The 16,322-nt window shown below is 36.6% G+C and overlaps 1 protein-coding gene across 4 annotated transcripts in view; it reads right to left on the bottom strand.

The window, feature by feature from the left end:
- The window catches only part of LOC134552145 (neurabin-1-like), a 40,451-nt gene that overhangs the window by 5,593 nt on the left and 18,536 nt on the right, over positions 1-16,322 (bottom strand). For 3 of the 4 annotated variants that reach the window (XM_063400511.1, XM_063400510.1, XM_063400512.1), the window contains exons 9-17: positions 15,306-15,535; positions 13,554-13,650; positions 13,281-13,470; positions 12,316-12,467; positions 11,197-11,527; positions 8,806-8,890; positions 8,155-8,226; positions 7,478-7,673; positions 3,022-3,138 (exon numbers count right to left, since the gene is read on the bottom strand). In XM_063400511.1, coding sequence (XP_063256581.1) covers positions 3,022-3,138; positions 7,478-7,673; positions 8,155-8,226; positions 8,806-8,890; positions 11,197-11,527; positions 12,316-12,467; positions 13,281-13,470; positions 13,554-13,650; positions 15,306-15,535 — 1,470 coding nt within the window. The remainder of the gene's footprint in view (positions 1-3,021; positions 3,139-7,477; positions 7,674-8,154; positions 8,227-8,805; positions 8,891-11,196; positions 11,528-12,315; positions 12,468-13,280; positions 13,471-13,553; positions 13,651-15,305; positions 15,536-16,322) is intronic. The other variant, XM_063400513.1, reaches the window with a different exon arrangement.

Below are 16,322 nucleotides of genomic sequence, written 5' to 3'. Positions count from 1 at the left end.
AGGAAAGTGAAAATTATAGAAGGATAAGATGAAGAACACCAACTCTGGAGTAAGGGTTGTCTGTCCTTAAATAATACCTCTACATAATATTTTTCTCAAATGTCCATTCAGAGGCAGAAGGAACATGCCAGGCTATGTTTGTACAGTGAAGTTAGAGTCTCCAAAACAGCCACTACACACACAAGAGATCAGCTGCAAATTCAAAAAGCAGAACTAAAACTACTTCTAAGGTATGGAAGCTTGAGAAAGCCACGTGCTTCTTCATAAAAATGCATGTGATTCAGAAAGCAAAGGCTCTGGAGATAAAAATATAAAGCCCAAGAAAACACCACTGCCATCCACACCATTTAACATATTAAGAACGTTAGAAGGATTACTCAGCTAGCTTGCTAACCATCTGTGAGTGAAGTGCCCCTGCTGTAACTAGCTGGCTGCTAACAACTGAACTCCCACCAGGCAGTCACATCCCCAAACTGCCTGTGAGCACGTGTCCCGCAGAGAGGCAGATCCCTCAGTGCTGCCCCTATCTACGTTTCTAAGAGGTGCTTCCATCTCCAGTTTCCCAACAATTTGAGGACTTGTAAGGCAGTGTGCAATAGCCCACTCCTCTGAAAGCCGGAGTTGCACTGGCACCACGACTCATGCTTATGAACCCATCCTGACAACAACCATCATGCAGAAATTAAGAGTTTAAGTTAGGGATCCTTTTCAGTATCTTTACTGGTGATCTGAATGAGGGGACTGAATGTACCCTCAGTAAATTTGTGGACAACACCAAGTTTAATCAGAGTGTCAATCTGCTGGAGAGTAGGAAAGCCCTGCAGAAGGACCTAGACAGACCAAGAGCATGAGGTTCAACATGACCAACTGCTGGGTCCTCAACAGCCCCATGCAGTGCTACAGGCTGGGGACAGAGAAAAGTGGGAAGTGGCCCAGTGGGAAAGGACCTGGGGGTGCTGGTCAGCAGCAGCTGAACACGAGCCAGGCTGTGCCCAGGTGGCCAAGAGGGCCAGTGGCATCCTGGCCTGTATCAGAAACAGTGTGAGCAGCAGGGCCAGGGCAGTGATTGTTCCACCTTTATTGGGCACTGGAGAGGTCACAGCTCGAGTGCTGTGTCCAGGTCTGGGCCCCTCAGGTCAGAAAGGACATTGAGGTGCTGCAGTGTGTCCAGAGAAGGGCAGTGAAGCTGGGAAGGGTGTGGAGCACAAGTCCAGTGAGGAGCAGCTGAGGGAGCTGGGGGTGTTAGCCTGGAGAAGAGGAGGCTCAAGGGGACCTCATCACTCTCGACAACTCCCTGAAAGGAGAGTGTAGCCAGGTGGGGGTCAGCCTCTTCTCCTAGATAAGCAGCAACAGAACAAGAGGTCATCATTTTAAGCTGTCCCTGTGAAGGTTTATGTTGGAAGAATTTCTTTACAGAAAGGCTGATTAAGCACTGGAATGGGCTGCCCAGGGAGGTGCTGGAGTCACTGTCCCTGGAGGTGTTTAAGGAAAGACTGGATGTGGCACTCAGTGCCATGGTCTAGTTGACAAGGTGGTGTTCAGTCATAGGTTGGACCTGATGATCTCAGAGGTCTTCTCCAGCCTAATTTATTCTGTGATTCAACATACCCCAAACTGCTGTAAGACTGATTACTTAATTTGTCCCAGATCTAGACTACAAACTTTAAAAAAACCCCAAGAACAGAACTGTGTATTTTTCTTCACATATACTGCCTTCCAAAAGAGAAAACAGTTCAGTTTGTTCCTTGTTTTCCTCAGAGTAGACCCTTGATACTCAATGTAATTATTGAAAAGGTACAAACAGCTTTCACTGGTCATGCAAAACCATGACAATAAGCAACATATGAACTAGACAGAACACTGGAACTCATCTATAACAAAAAGAGGCTTATATAATTACTTTACACATGGACAATTAGTAATAGACTGCTTTCATTTGAGTATTAGAACCCAAAGTTTACTGGAAGTTTATAATACTGAACAAAGAACAATATTCAAGAAGACATCTTTAATAAAGCCTTACAATTTATACTGCTTGAAAGTTTTAGAAACATATTCCATTCATGGACTGTTCCATTCGAAAAACTGCAGGGAGTACTTGCAAAGATAGATTAATTGGAGTTCCTCTGGCTTTCATTAGATCTAAGACTATTATCTCCAAAAAAAATCTGCACAAACTTAACCCACTACTACAACCTGTAAACTAGTTATATGATTTTTGACACCTCAGATTTTTATGTTAGTGAATTTATAACATTGTTTGTAAGACTGCGCTGACTTTCTACATATTACTGGGGTATTTTAAGATTTTCACCAAGCACTGACTTAAGACAGCTAATAAAAATCCTGTCACATTCATGAACCATCAGTCTGGCAAGCCCTCTAACTCATTTTACATAAGATAACCGTGCTCAGTTTTTAATGAGTTTTCCTAAATGAAAGGATTTAATTTATTAAGATGTCCATCAGTCAAACACCAAATAAGACAGTATCTCAGAATGCTAACAAAGTGTAGACTTTAGGTTTCAGTTGGAGCCAAAGGAATTAGCTCTCCAGGGGAATAAACACACCTTCAGGTATCTAATTTCTACCTATAGATCAGAATCACCATGTTCAGACTTTTTTTCCTTTTTTCTTTTGTTTGTTTTTATTGAGATGAAATTTTATTGTAAAACAAACCTGCACAGATGTGAAGGCAAGGTCAAAACTGTTGCGGTTTCATTCACCCAGGAAGTTGCTTTAAATTAGTGGAACAGAACAGCATATATTTAGAATTAAAAACTTTGATTTGATCAGTGAGCTCATTCCCATTTTTGTGATATAACTAGGATCAGAACAATAGGCTGATGTGTCATCCACTAGTGCATGTCCTTAGTTCATTAACAGCTTCTTTACAGTGCTCTTCAACATTCAAATATGGAACAGCCCTCTAGTTTCACATTACACACATTTGTTTCTATTAAACATGCTGTAGTGTGAACAACAACACAACAACACACATATACACACTTTGAAACTCACCTCATTTGAAGAGAAGGTTAAAGTGTGTGAACGACCTGACAGATTTGGTTCTGTCACTAACCCTGAAAGTTCACAACTTGGCTTGCTATGGTATGTATCATCTATGACAATTCTACTCTGCAAACAAGTGGAAATAATGTTTTATTAACTCACTTCTTGGAAAAGCAGGTCATTAGGTGACATTCTAGTAATTCTGATTTTCGTTTAAAGAAAATAGTGTGACTCAGTTACATTTAGAACACATATGAAATGTGCTAACTACATCGAGCATCTGACTTGTTTTTGTTAAACTTCTGAATTCAGAAACACAGTAACAAATTTAAAGCAATATCCCCAGTAAGAGCTACTTGTGCAGAGAATCAGTCATAACCTGAAATTGTGTTAAAACACACAAGCAAGTGCATCAGTTACTTTTTCAGCAGGCACACCACGCTGTGGGAGAAGCAATTTAAAATGCATTTGCTGGACTTATTCATGATGAACTTTCATTAAAATGAAACCTCCACAAACACTATAAATGTGTTTCAGAAGGTAGTGTTCTGTTGATTGCCTTGATTTCCAACTCGGTTTGTGACCTCGAAAATATTTTTCTTTAGGAAGTGAAAAATAATTCTGCCAAAAACATACTTCCTACTTTTGCCTTTCTAAAATTTGTCTCAGCACTACTCTTTGCTGCCTACAAAAAGCAAGCAATTATTGACCAGTATTTATTTTCTCTAATGTTCTCTAAGTCTCTAATCAACTAATTACACTTCGTAAGGAGCCTTACCACATCTCTATGTGCATAGATAACCTGAGATCCTAAATTAAGATGATCTTTAAGATATTTTTCTTCAGTTAGTTATGCTCGTATAAGAGAACTACATTTTTGCAGTTATCTTCATTTAGCACTTCTGTATTTGTGTTCTGATTTCAACTTCACCTGAACTCTCAGTTTTCTGGATTATTCTGTTTTCTAAGTGCACTCCCTTTTACTCTGAACTATTGATAAATACTTTCACCCTTAAAAACACCGCACCAAAGCTCAAGAAAAAAGCTATCACCACCACAATGCAACAAATATAAAACCCCCAAACCACATCTTGAATCCTCCTGCTACTTCTGTGTAGTACTTTTCTTGACGGAGAAATGATTTCTATTTGCCATGTAGATTACATTAAATTTTAGGGTCTTCTTCAGCCTTTTAGATGTAAAAATTATTAACAGAAACAACAGAATTACTTTGCCCATCAACCTATTTTCAAATTAACTTCAACACAAACTGAAAATCTATTTAAGAGCTTCTCTTTTAGCCACCCCCAGTTCACTCTACCTTTACAGAGAAAATCAAGAACAATTCAGACAAATGAAACTAGAAAGATACAATAATAAAAACAGCCAAAAGTAAACCATCTGAGTACCAGTTGTAATGTTTTCTCCTCCCTCTGCTCCCAGAGGGAGTATTTCCTTTTAAGGAATTTTAAATTATAGGAGTATTTCCTTTTAAGCATTTAGAGCCAGTTGCAAAGAATTTTGACTCTTGAATAGCACAGAATTTGGACAGAAGAGGTTTTATAAGTATGCTTCCTATCATTTAAGGTACTAGGATACAGTTTATACCACACTGCTCTTCCTTGCATTGAAAAGGAAAGACTGCACACAGAAGGCAAGCAGTATTTTGGAAAAACAATGAGTATAACATACATACACACTACGGATGTGTGTGTATTGTATCAGAGAATGGGACAGATTTATGTCAAGGGACTAATTTAAGAACTGTCTGCAAGCACACAGGATTTTAGTTCCTGTGTTTCTTGTTTTCGTAAGGATCCAGAAGTTGACTCACTACTTTGTCAAACTGTAAGTTCAAAACTAACTTCAGAACTATTTTAAGAAAATGAAAACTTTTTAAGCGCAGTAACTTTCAGAGACAAATTTTGCAAAACCAGAAACCAGATAATAAGGAATGTAATTATATTCCTTACATCATCAGTGCTAAAACCCAACTACAAAAATTATACACAACGCAAAGGACTTGGTTCCACAGAGATTTTTTTACATGATGAAGTTCTTATTTTAGGCTTTCTACTTTCACCTCCTGTTTAAGAAATGCTGTCACATGATCATACTGGATACTACAAACATAAAAGGAATAAATGCTATTGTTATATATTATATAATATATAAAATTTTATATATATTATAAATTTTGAGTTAGTATCAATAAAAAGGAGTATTCTTTTCTTGAATTCTGGGAAGATGACTTTGTCCCTTGCTTCTATATTGTTTCAGTAACAAGCCTCACTTCTAAGTGGTCAAGCACATTTCTTTGTCAGTTTTAAGCTGAAGCCTTGTTACTGTGCAAATGTAATTATCAGCCCTAAGTTTAGATCTACAACAATTAATCACACATCTGAAGCAGCAACCACTGCCACATTACCATGTTTACAAAAGGTCCCAAGCTATGCAAAAAGTAAACAGCCTGCCTTCAGAGAGGAAAACTATGATTTTATGATTAATGAATGTATGAGAATCTGTTCTGGAATGGGATCAGCTTTCTACCATTTTACAAAGCAGGAATATAGCTGGAGACTTGCATAATCTTCCAGCTGCTGGTTTGCAACTGGCACTAAGGAAAAGAGCTGCAACAATCACATATTGGAGCATGAAAAGGAAACAAAAAACCCAAACCAGCAGGCAAGAAACCAGCTGGAAGCGTGAAGTGGTAATCATCCTGGGTAAATATAGTCCAGAAGAAAAGACTATTACTTCAGAACAATGTGAAAAGGAAGACAGTATTTAATCTGGTAAGATCTGTAACTTTTTGATTGCCAAAATTAGGTGCATATGGCAGGTATATGAAAACTTTAAGAGCTGCTTAAGCACATAGTGCTTATAGTAGAAATGCAGCAGTGGGACTTCTACTATGCTTACAAAAATTATTCAAATCAGATAGAAAGGAGCAATGAAGAGGGGACCAGTGGGTTCTTTTGAATCAAAGACTTCGAAAGACAAACCCACTGACTGCTTATCTATACAGGGAACACCTCTTGATAGCTTTGCTAGAGCCTATTAGGAGACCAACTACAGCCTATCAACAGACCAACCTATTAAGAGACCAACCAAGCATTCCTATTTAATCCAGAATTGTATCCAAGTGCCTGCATATACCTTCCAAATCCTTGGGTTATTTACAGAAACATCTTTTGGCCACTGCATGCTTCAACAGAAGCGACCAGTGCAGGAGCTATAAATACACAAGACTGATGCACACTGGGCAGTATTTTGTGAAGTACTGCTCTACTTCAGAGATTAAAAAATTCCTACTCTTATTAAGTTCCTGTGTGAAAAGATTGTATGGTTCTAGAACCACTTCCTTTAATTTTTAAAAACTGCTTATGCAGACAATTTGCTACTATCCCAAAGACTGCAGATTTACACTAGGGACACAGTATGTTAAGAAAAGGTATTAAAACAGCATTTTAGTGCAATCACCATCTGGAAACATGGAAAGCAAACTTGTTATCTGCAATCTCTGCAAAATATCAGTGACTTCATGAACCACAACCTGGCAAGTTTCTCTTTCAGATATACAACTCCTTTCTAACAACATAAAAGAAAAGCAAAACATGAAAGGGTATTTTAGCCACCCAAAGTGAAGAAAAAGTGTGACTCAACAATAAAACCACCTTACTCAATAACTGTAATTTTCAATTTGACAAAATCCAAAGGAAACAAGAATAAAATCAGCAGAATTGCTGGGGACAGTCTTAAGTTGAAAAATGTTTTACCAAATATTCAGGCAGCACACATATTACACCTTTTAGTTTCTAAAGCTGTTTTTTAAAATAGTTTAAACTCTAAGATGGTAACTATGGCTATAGACTGAATGTGTAGCCTCACTCTCAAGATCTGGTTAAAAGGTTCTAAATTATTAGATCATTAGTTACTCAGAAGCCCGGAAAGAAGTGTTCCACAGATATGCTTCTTGGCTTTTAATCCTATATTTGTCAATGAAAACTGGGATGCTATCTTCCCCCACCTCTGGTACTCCAACCCTACATTCCAGTACGATAAGAACTGGCTGGCCAACTGTTTGGACAGCTGACCTCTATTTATGCATGATTCCTTCACAAACTACTCTGGAAAACACATTTGACCTTTAAAACTATGCTGAAACTAGCTCTACTTTTAGCATTACCAGCCAGTGAAAAAGCAAGGCCTGTAATTCTTCCTTAGATGCTACTTCAGCCTGAGTAGCCTCTACTGATGCTTCAAACAAAGAGGAGAGGACAGGAACACTCACACAATTCCTGCTTGTAAGGGCTCTAGTATCTCAAATTTCTCCAGCAATGTTTGTAAGAGGTGATGTGGTCAAAGGACTAAGTCATTAGGCTTCCACATACTAACCACTGGTATTTTCACTTTATCAAGATGCAACACTTAAATACTCAAAGCACAAATTAGTCATCTTTACCTTGCTTCTGTTCTTCTCTTGACCGTGCTCATAACCATCCTGCCCACTCTGAGTAACCTGCAGACTGGTACTTGAAATTTGAGGCTCTTTGTGGCTGTCTCCAAACCAAGAGAAAGGCATGCAAGTAGGAACAGGGGAATCTGAATCTGATGCAGATAGATTGTTGCCAGAGTCATCCAAAAGTTCTCGGGAACCTCTGAGATAAGCAGATTAAATTCTGTTTAAATAACAACAGCAAAAAACTCCATCCCACCCCTCAAATATACAACCATCCCCTTAAAAACAAGAACAACTCAAACCACACACCACTTATTTTTACTAGTTTCAGATACTTGAAATGAAAACTGATACTTGCCTTTAAATACCATGCAAAATGAGTTAACACAAATTTAAGACCTTTTGCAGTATTTCACACAATTTAACAATTTCAAGTAATTGCTAACCTAATTTACTCAACATTCATCTATCTCCCTAAGCAAAATACAGTTTTAATGTCTCCTCTACTCTCTTGTGTGAGATTAGAAGCACATCTCTGTATCATCAAAGCTTCACAGAATTTTGCCACTGTTACACAAAAATGTACTTTAAGATCAAATATTAATGACAGTTTTAAAGAAATCCTTAGGTCACAAATTTTAGAAATGCAGCATGTATGTATAAACTAACAAAATAACTACCTGCTATCCAGAGAACCTCTGAGATTTTCTTTTTCTTGCTTCTTACCCTTGCCCCCAGATTTCCGCAGTCCACTGAAGTGAAAAAACACAAATTTCATAAAGCACTTACATTTACCTGGTGCAACATATCTTTAAATCAGCAAGTTAGTTTTTACATTGACTTCAACAGTTACAAAAAGCCACATTTAAATTGTTACACAAAGTATAATTTTGAAGATTATGCATGCAATTAAAAAAGTTCTAGCATCCATATTCTATTTAAGAACCATGACAACACCCTTTCAAAATCCACAGATAACCAAAATAAATATAGAAAATGCCTAAAGAAGCCTAGCATATAGTGGATACATCCAGGAGGAACCCAGTTTTATTGCTACATTAATGCTCCTAAGCAATGCACAGCAACTTGAGCAGAGTCACTAACCACAGTGTGCAAAATCAGCTGATTTTTATGTTATACATTATGATGTGTTTATTGCAATACCAGTCTAAGTCTTTATTGTTAGCTGCCTTCAACAAGCTTTACCCCATCTTCAAAGGTGTTATGAAGTAACATTACTGGACTCCTCAATATTGTTTTATTTAGAGAACATAATATTCTCATAACACAGAACAATACTTATTTCCAAAGGAACACATGTAAAATCTTACCCAAAATCTGGAAATCTCCTTTTGGACTTCCCTGGTGGTATTCCTTCATTTGTTTCTGCTGTCCTGTCTTCATTTTTCCTTTCTTCTGTTTTTAATAGAGAGGTGAAAAATAAAAATGTTGTTGTAAAAATATCTGCAATTTTCAGCTACTAATGATGATGCTTGTAAGTCAGATACTAAGACCTGGGTGACAGTTTTAAAACTCCCATTTCTGCACACAGATAATAACTGAAAATACGACAGCCAGCCCAGATTATTCTCTATGGCATCTTCCCATCATTCTGGCAGTACCAGACCATTGAAAAATGGCAACATAACAGATGCTGACAGCTATTCAAAAATATTCCTTTTGATAAACAGTAATTCTATACTGTTTACAGAAAGGTAAAAATTACCACAGTATGTTGCTGTAATGAATTACAAACAAAAGTTAATTTCTGACAAGTACCTCTTTCTTTTGCAAAATGTCAACTTCAAAACACACAACCACATAACCAGTGTAAGATGCAAGAAATGAATTTTTAAGGCAACGTTGAGCAAGTATATTATTTAGTATTTCTTATGACTCTTGAAGTCTTACAGATGCTCCTTTAGTATTATTTTTGGTTCAGCAGCTAGTCCAGGCCAGGTGCTGCAAACATGGGCTACGTACACAAGCTGCCAGCTCCGGTCTAACCAACATGAGGGTCAGTACCTGCAGAGCAGCAGCTCCTGACAAGCTGAGCTTGCTGGAAATGGCACACAAACTGGGACTCTTCTCAAGAAACAACTGGGACTCTGAAACTCCTCCAAGACTCTTATTTTCAAAACTAGAATACAACCTCTTAGGACCCAATTTTTTGCCAAAGGAAACATGTTCAATACCAGCTTTTCAATTATTATGCCAAATTAAGTGACAAGCACCACATGGCCTCTTCTCAGTGGACTGTGACAGATTACTGCAAGTCCTAAATGTACTTACTTTTAAATTCTCAGGCTACTAGATTTTTTTTAAAATAATTGCAATATATTTTGTATTGCAAATCAGGTGTTTCTTAACTTAGCTACCTGTGAAAGAGATGCAGTTCACTTTTTGGGAAACTAAGTAAATTTTAAGCTCTACCTTCGAAACAACTCCTGACATAACATACACAGACTCCTTCAAGGACCATAAAAACCAAAAATCCTGTTTAGTACACAAAACTAAGGTCAACTACCCATCACTCCATCAGCAAATAACCATTATATATTTCAGGAAGGATTATCTCAAAGCTCACATATTTGACAGTCAGGATAGTCAAGAGTTTTCCCCTTTTTTTTTTCCGTTATCTGATCAACACTAAAACTTTAGCTACTTAGTTAAGCACTCTTTCTAAATATGTAACATCCAATAAATTGTAACTACAGTTAAACTGGTTATTTTTCCTATCAACTTGAATATAAAACCAGAAGAATTACTTTTAATACTGACATTTGTTTCCACCTCTATTTCCAGAGGTAGTATTTTAAGAAAAGAGGTAATTTCTTCAACATGGCACAGTAAGTTAAAATACAGGCTGATACACGAATGGATGAAAAGGTAATAGAAAGGATTAATTCAATAAAATAATAAGCAGACATTTAAATACAGTTAGAAAGAAACAATCTAGCAGAAACAGTATTTAGTGTCATTTTGCTCACAAAGAGCAAGTTTTCAATACTAATCCTCATGTACTGCATTAATTAGCAATTCCAAGAACAAATTTAGAAAAAAAAAAGGTTTACAATGCTTCTGCCATCACAAAAAAACTGTAGAAAAGCAAGTAAAATCACATATGTATTAGGTATGTGTCTTAATAAGTGGGGGTTTTTCTAGACTATTTTTGTTCAAGACTTTACAGAAACACAGAATAAGGACAGTATAAAACAAATCCTGTTTCAGGGTATTAAAAGAATGGTTTTGTCTGAGCTGTATGGCAAAGACAGCAAGTCATCTGTCTTTATACATTTGTACTAGCTGATTACAGAAAATATCAAACATTTAAAAGATTATATTAGATCCCTTTCTCAATTATTCTTAAGAAAAAGGCCAACTCCTATCAAATAATGATTAGTAGTGACCAGGCTGATTATTATACCTTTAACCTGCTTCTAGTGACAAATATCCTGAGAGGGCATGATGAATAATGCAGTAATTCCCACAATACTCAGAATCTGTATCTTGTTTAAACACTTGGGTAATGTCTGGAAGCACAAAGCCAGCAATGAATTTTTCTGGCAATCAGGAAATCCGTCAGACTCACTCTCCAATACATTGCCATTTATGAGGCTGATATTTTGCAAAAATGTATTAGGACATTTACTGATTACATCTAAAATTTGTAAAACTCCAATCCCAAAGAATTAAAATAATAATAAACCCTTAAGTCTTACCCTTGGCTTCTTTCCCTTTCCCTTTTGCTTCTTTTTGCTTAACATTCTTGAGATAGCCTTGAGGAGAACTTGGAGCCATCCCTTCAGGAGGAGGTGAGCGAGTGGTGGTTGGGCTATTTTCGTTTGGTTTGTGTACTGGAGAGGAGTGTGTGGAAGCAGAAGGACTTGACTCTAAAGGACTTTCTGTGCTTTCTCTTTTCTCAGGCTTTTCACTCTTTTGATTTGTGTCATCCAGGCAGGGGAGAGGTGATTTTTCACTTGCTTCTAAGGTCTTAGTTAGGTACATAGTGGAAGAGTCTCTGTTGAGAACACTGTCTTCTGAATCCTCATCCTTCAATAAATTTGAAAGTTATTTTATGATAAACATGACATATACTCATTTATTGTCTGTTTGTTTACCAGGGTGGAAGGATGTGCTAAGCAAATTTCCTCAGTTCAGGAAATTTTCTGAACTTACATACTTGTGGATACCCTCTGAATCACAAGAATCTGATTTTATAGGCTGTCACCCACCTCTATACACATCTTTTTGCACATCCCAAATAATCTTTTTCTAGGCAAATCAGAAATGTTCTGGTATACCTCAGCCATTCCAATTCAATGCAGCCAGTTTTTAGCCTAACTGAATTAGTTCAGTGTTCTTCTACGACAGACTCTCTCGTATGTTGATTGTCTATACCTCAATTCTTCAGCTCTTTTCCAGAAACATGAGGTCATTCTACTGGTACAATTCTTGTGAACTCAAATGATGACTTACGGAATAATAAAGCATTTCAGACCTCTTTAGTTTTTGAAGAAATTTGGTAACTAACTCGTTCCAGACGAAGGAATAACAAGATTAATTAGTATATTTCACAACAGATCACTATATCAAAATCTTTCAGCAAGCAGAAGTAGCACAGAACAAGCTCACACAGTTCTTTGCTAACTCCAAATTAACTGTGCCACAAAACCACCCAGAGTTCACAGATGTGTTATGGACCCTAAAAGGCTTTTTCACTTGATAAAACTACGAAGCTTTGGCACAGCCTGAATGAAGCATGGAGAACACAACTGCAAATACAGATAAAACTCAACACATGTTCAGTATCCAGAGCACATGACTGTCAGTGTCAGTACCTGCAGATCTGCAGTCTGCTGTCCACCCCCAAGAGATTCTTTCAGCTTTGACCGAGAAGGTGGCTGGCGTTTTACTTTCAATGCAAGCTGAGCTTTTGCTTTGTGAGCACTGGTGTCTAATCTGGGAGTATCCCCAACAAAAGCATCAAAATCTGCAAGAAATACAGACTTATAAAAAAAGTAAACAAAAACCCCAGCAAAAACTTGCATGCAAGTTCACCAACCCACTGTCCAGAAAAATATTCAGAATTTAAGTCAGAATTATTCTACCTGTTCATTATATGAAAATACTTTCTATATTATACTACACTATTTTACACATTGCAATAACAATTTCTATTTAATTTGAAATATACTTTTACCCGACTTCTTCCATTAAAAAATAATAAAATCTAACAGCATATAATTGTCTTATGGATTAAAAACCGTATTCTACTCTCAAATCGATGAATATTTGTGCCCTGAATGTGCTTTCCTAGCTTCATTCTTTACGATAGAAACTCTTTACAAAGTAACAATTTACCAAATAGTTAAAAAAATTAATTCTCATTTGAATGTCCCTCTGATATTTTGTAACATTCTGTGAATAAAATTACAAAACAAAAAAAAATCATAGCAAGTTTACTGTAAATTATAGCTTGAAATCAATGGGATTTTAACTGACATATCTCAGTGTTTTAGTCCCACTATTTGTTTCACTAATAGAAAATCTGAAGAACAGTTAAAATAGTTGTCTCTCCATCCATATCCTCTTTCTCACAACATTTAAGAAATACATTACAACCATACTGAAAATGCTGGGGGAACCTAAACTCAAGTATCCACACTGACTCAGCTAAAATATTTACCCAGACAGTATGAAACAGCAAACACTTCACTCCTCTTAACAACAAAAAAACCTCTACACATATAACTACTCCTAATTTTCCTTAACTGCAAATAAAAAAATACTACAATCCACTTACCAGAAATCAGCATATCTAAAGAATTTATTCGTTCTTCTACTGATTTGGTTTCTTTTTCATTGTCTTCTTTTATCTTTGACTGTTCGTTAGACTGGCCTGGACTTTGACAGCCATCTTCCAATAAACTGCCACCATCAAACACATAAGGCATTTTCTCATACGCTTTTAATTTATTTTCAAGCTCTGCAATCTGCAAGAATTAAAATTCAGAAGTGAGATACTCCAAGCCTCCAAGAATGCAGACATTTATTTCAAAATATAATACCACTTTACTTTTTCCTGATATATTTTCAGTTGTTCTGTGTATTTCTGGTCTCGCTCTTCAAGTAGCTTTGAATGATCTTCCTCTTTCTTCATAAATTCTATTTCCCTGGTGAAAGAAATAAATACATGTCTATGAAATAGTAATATACAGAAATGCAGAAAAATATGTTAAATAGAAATACGCAAAATTGCATTTACTAAGCAATGCATTAGTGAATGGCAACAAAAATCAGTCTGTAAGGTATAACTGGTTCATTAATCTTATAATGTCATAAAATGATGTATTTATTTGTATGCTTCTACTGTCTTCAAAAGAAAATACAGATGACTGTAATTTACTCTGGGCAGAAAAAGGACGTTTGGCAACACTTTTTCTGCAAAGTTACAACCATCTCTCATTTTAGAAGTGGCAAGTTGCATATGCATTTAAGCCTGACATACATGCACGACTCCAATCATTACATCTTACTCTCTCCCACAAAGATACATGCACACACAGTGTATTTTCCTTCCAAAAGCTATGGTAAAATTAGCTGTAGGAAAACAAATTGCAGTTCAAGTTTCTACTTGGTTCATCCTACAGCAATTGCAATGGCTGGGTTTTACAAAAAGAAACAATGACTACAAGAAGTAAATAAAAATAAAAGCTGCTTTTGCCTGTGCCATATGGAATGACATACCAAACTAGAAAATAAGCATAAAACATCTACAACAGATGCAAAAGCTTCAGGGACAATCAAACGAGTAATGGGAATTTGCTAAAGAGTGAGGGAATGGAAAGTAGCATGTTAGCAGTCATCTTCACGTACTTTTGAACTTCCATGCGGAAAAGCTTGGGAGGAGAGGGGAAAGGAGACCTTTAAAAAGCTCACCAAACAGCACAAAAACGTACTGTGAAAAGAAACACTTCTGGATGTGGACTACAGAGCAAAAGATCATAATAAATTGCCTTTAAAAGTAAGTAGCCAGTGGAGACACTGGGAACAAGAGTATTATATGCTTACAGCAACTACCAAAAGCAACAGTTGTGTTCTGTATTATCAGGACACATCTACAAATATTTTGCAATTACCTCTTGTTTAGCCAAGAGGGAAGATCACAGAACAGTTGGACACTACTACATAACAACAGTGCTGGAGTCCCCCCACAAGTGTATCTAATAAAGAATATTACTTCTACTACCCCAGCCCTTTAACAGATTGAAGACAGTGTTCTCATGCTGCTGTTTTAGTGAGCTAGATACATATCCCCAAACTTTTATTTTTCTCAAAATTCTATTTACTCTTCCTACAAGATATCACTCCTAACTCAGACTAAATCATATGTATCTGGCTACTATTAAATATCCTTTAATGCCTACTCTATCTGAAACATTGAAGCCAGTCAAAGCTGAAGGTTTTTCATAAAGAGGTTTGGCCAAACACCTCCTATCAAATTTCAAGTAGTCCTTCCAAAACGTATAGATGCATTACAGCTATTAAACTAAGTTCTTTTTAAAAAGTGGTCATTGAAATATTAAAGAATTTTTCCTTAGCTATGAATCGAAAGCAGCAGCAAGATTTTCAGAGAACCTTTCCAGAAGTTGGCGATACAAGATATGGAATAATTCAGCATTTATAGCCCACAGCCTCCCTGCACTTTCATAAATGAAAAGAAAGTATGTTAACAAATCCTATTCCCCATGGTATTGCTGACAGCTTTCCCCAAGTTGCACAAAACATACAGGCAATAAGTAGAGACCTGGTATTTTGGGGTACTTACTTTTGTTGGTAGTCTTTAAGCAATTTCTTGGCCTTGTTGTATTTCTTTTCCAGGGCATCACATTGTTCTTGAGTCTCTTTAAGACGCTCATTGACTGTTTTGCATAAATTTTGTGCCTCTAACCAGTAAGTCTCTAACTTCTTAATTTTCTCTCTGCTTTCATCCAAGTTTTGCTGTAGTTGGGCTCGATTAAATTTCCATTCACTTTTTTCTGCTTCAACAACTTTTAACTGAAAAGATTAATACTTAACAAATTAATCTAAACTAAAAGATAAAATAAAAAACAGTTGTTGATACATGTTTAAGTAGAGAATAGCTGGTAATAATTACATATTTATCAGTCATATTAAAACAGGACACAACTTTTAAAGTAATCACATCAACTCTTCAATCCTTGCTAATCTAAGCAAGTTTAGAACTGAAACCCAGGAGTCTTTTACTGCTTCTTCATTGGTATTGTATTTTTCTAGACAGATTAAATGACTGAGACCTGTATTATTAGCTTATATTGTTTAAGATCTCAGCAGATCTTAATATCTCTGGAGAAGCCTATTTTGAACACTTCAAAGACAATGCAGATAAAGAATCTTAATGTGTGTAAGACCCCGTCCTACTCTTTTGTTACCAGTAACTTTTTGAATAGAGATAACATGACCATCTGATCTTCCCTGGTAACTTCATATGACACTGGTCTTCCAAATCAATGATGGCAGGGTTTCCTTTTCCTGAGCTAATGTACAAAACCCCTAAATATTCCCTCAGTAAAGAGATGCCACCCCTTCAGCTTGATAGATTCCACACACGGGAATGTTAACATGTGAAGCTCTCCAGGCCTTGGAGGAGTGAATAGGCAAGACACAGATTAGTTTGTCCCTGCCTCCTTCTTTGGGGACTCCCCTTACACTGAGAAAATAAATCACTGCTTTTGAAGCCAGTTAAGATCACCTGCCAGTGGAGCAAGGATGTCAAAAGGACCAAGAATTTCTTGAATTTAAAAATGGCATTGTAAGTTGTACT

Source organism: Prinia subflava, chromosome 6, assembly GCF_021018805.1.
Source record: "Prinia subflava isolate CZ2003 ecotype Zambia chromosome 6, Cam_Psub_1.2, whole genome shotgun sequence".
In the NCBI taxonomy this organism is placed as follows: Eukaryota; Metazoa; Chordata; class Aves; order Passeriformes; family Cisticolidae; genus Prinia; species Prinia subflava.
This window is presented reverse-complemented; position numbering and strand designations above follow the sequence as displayed.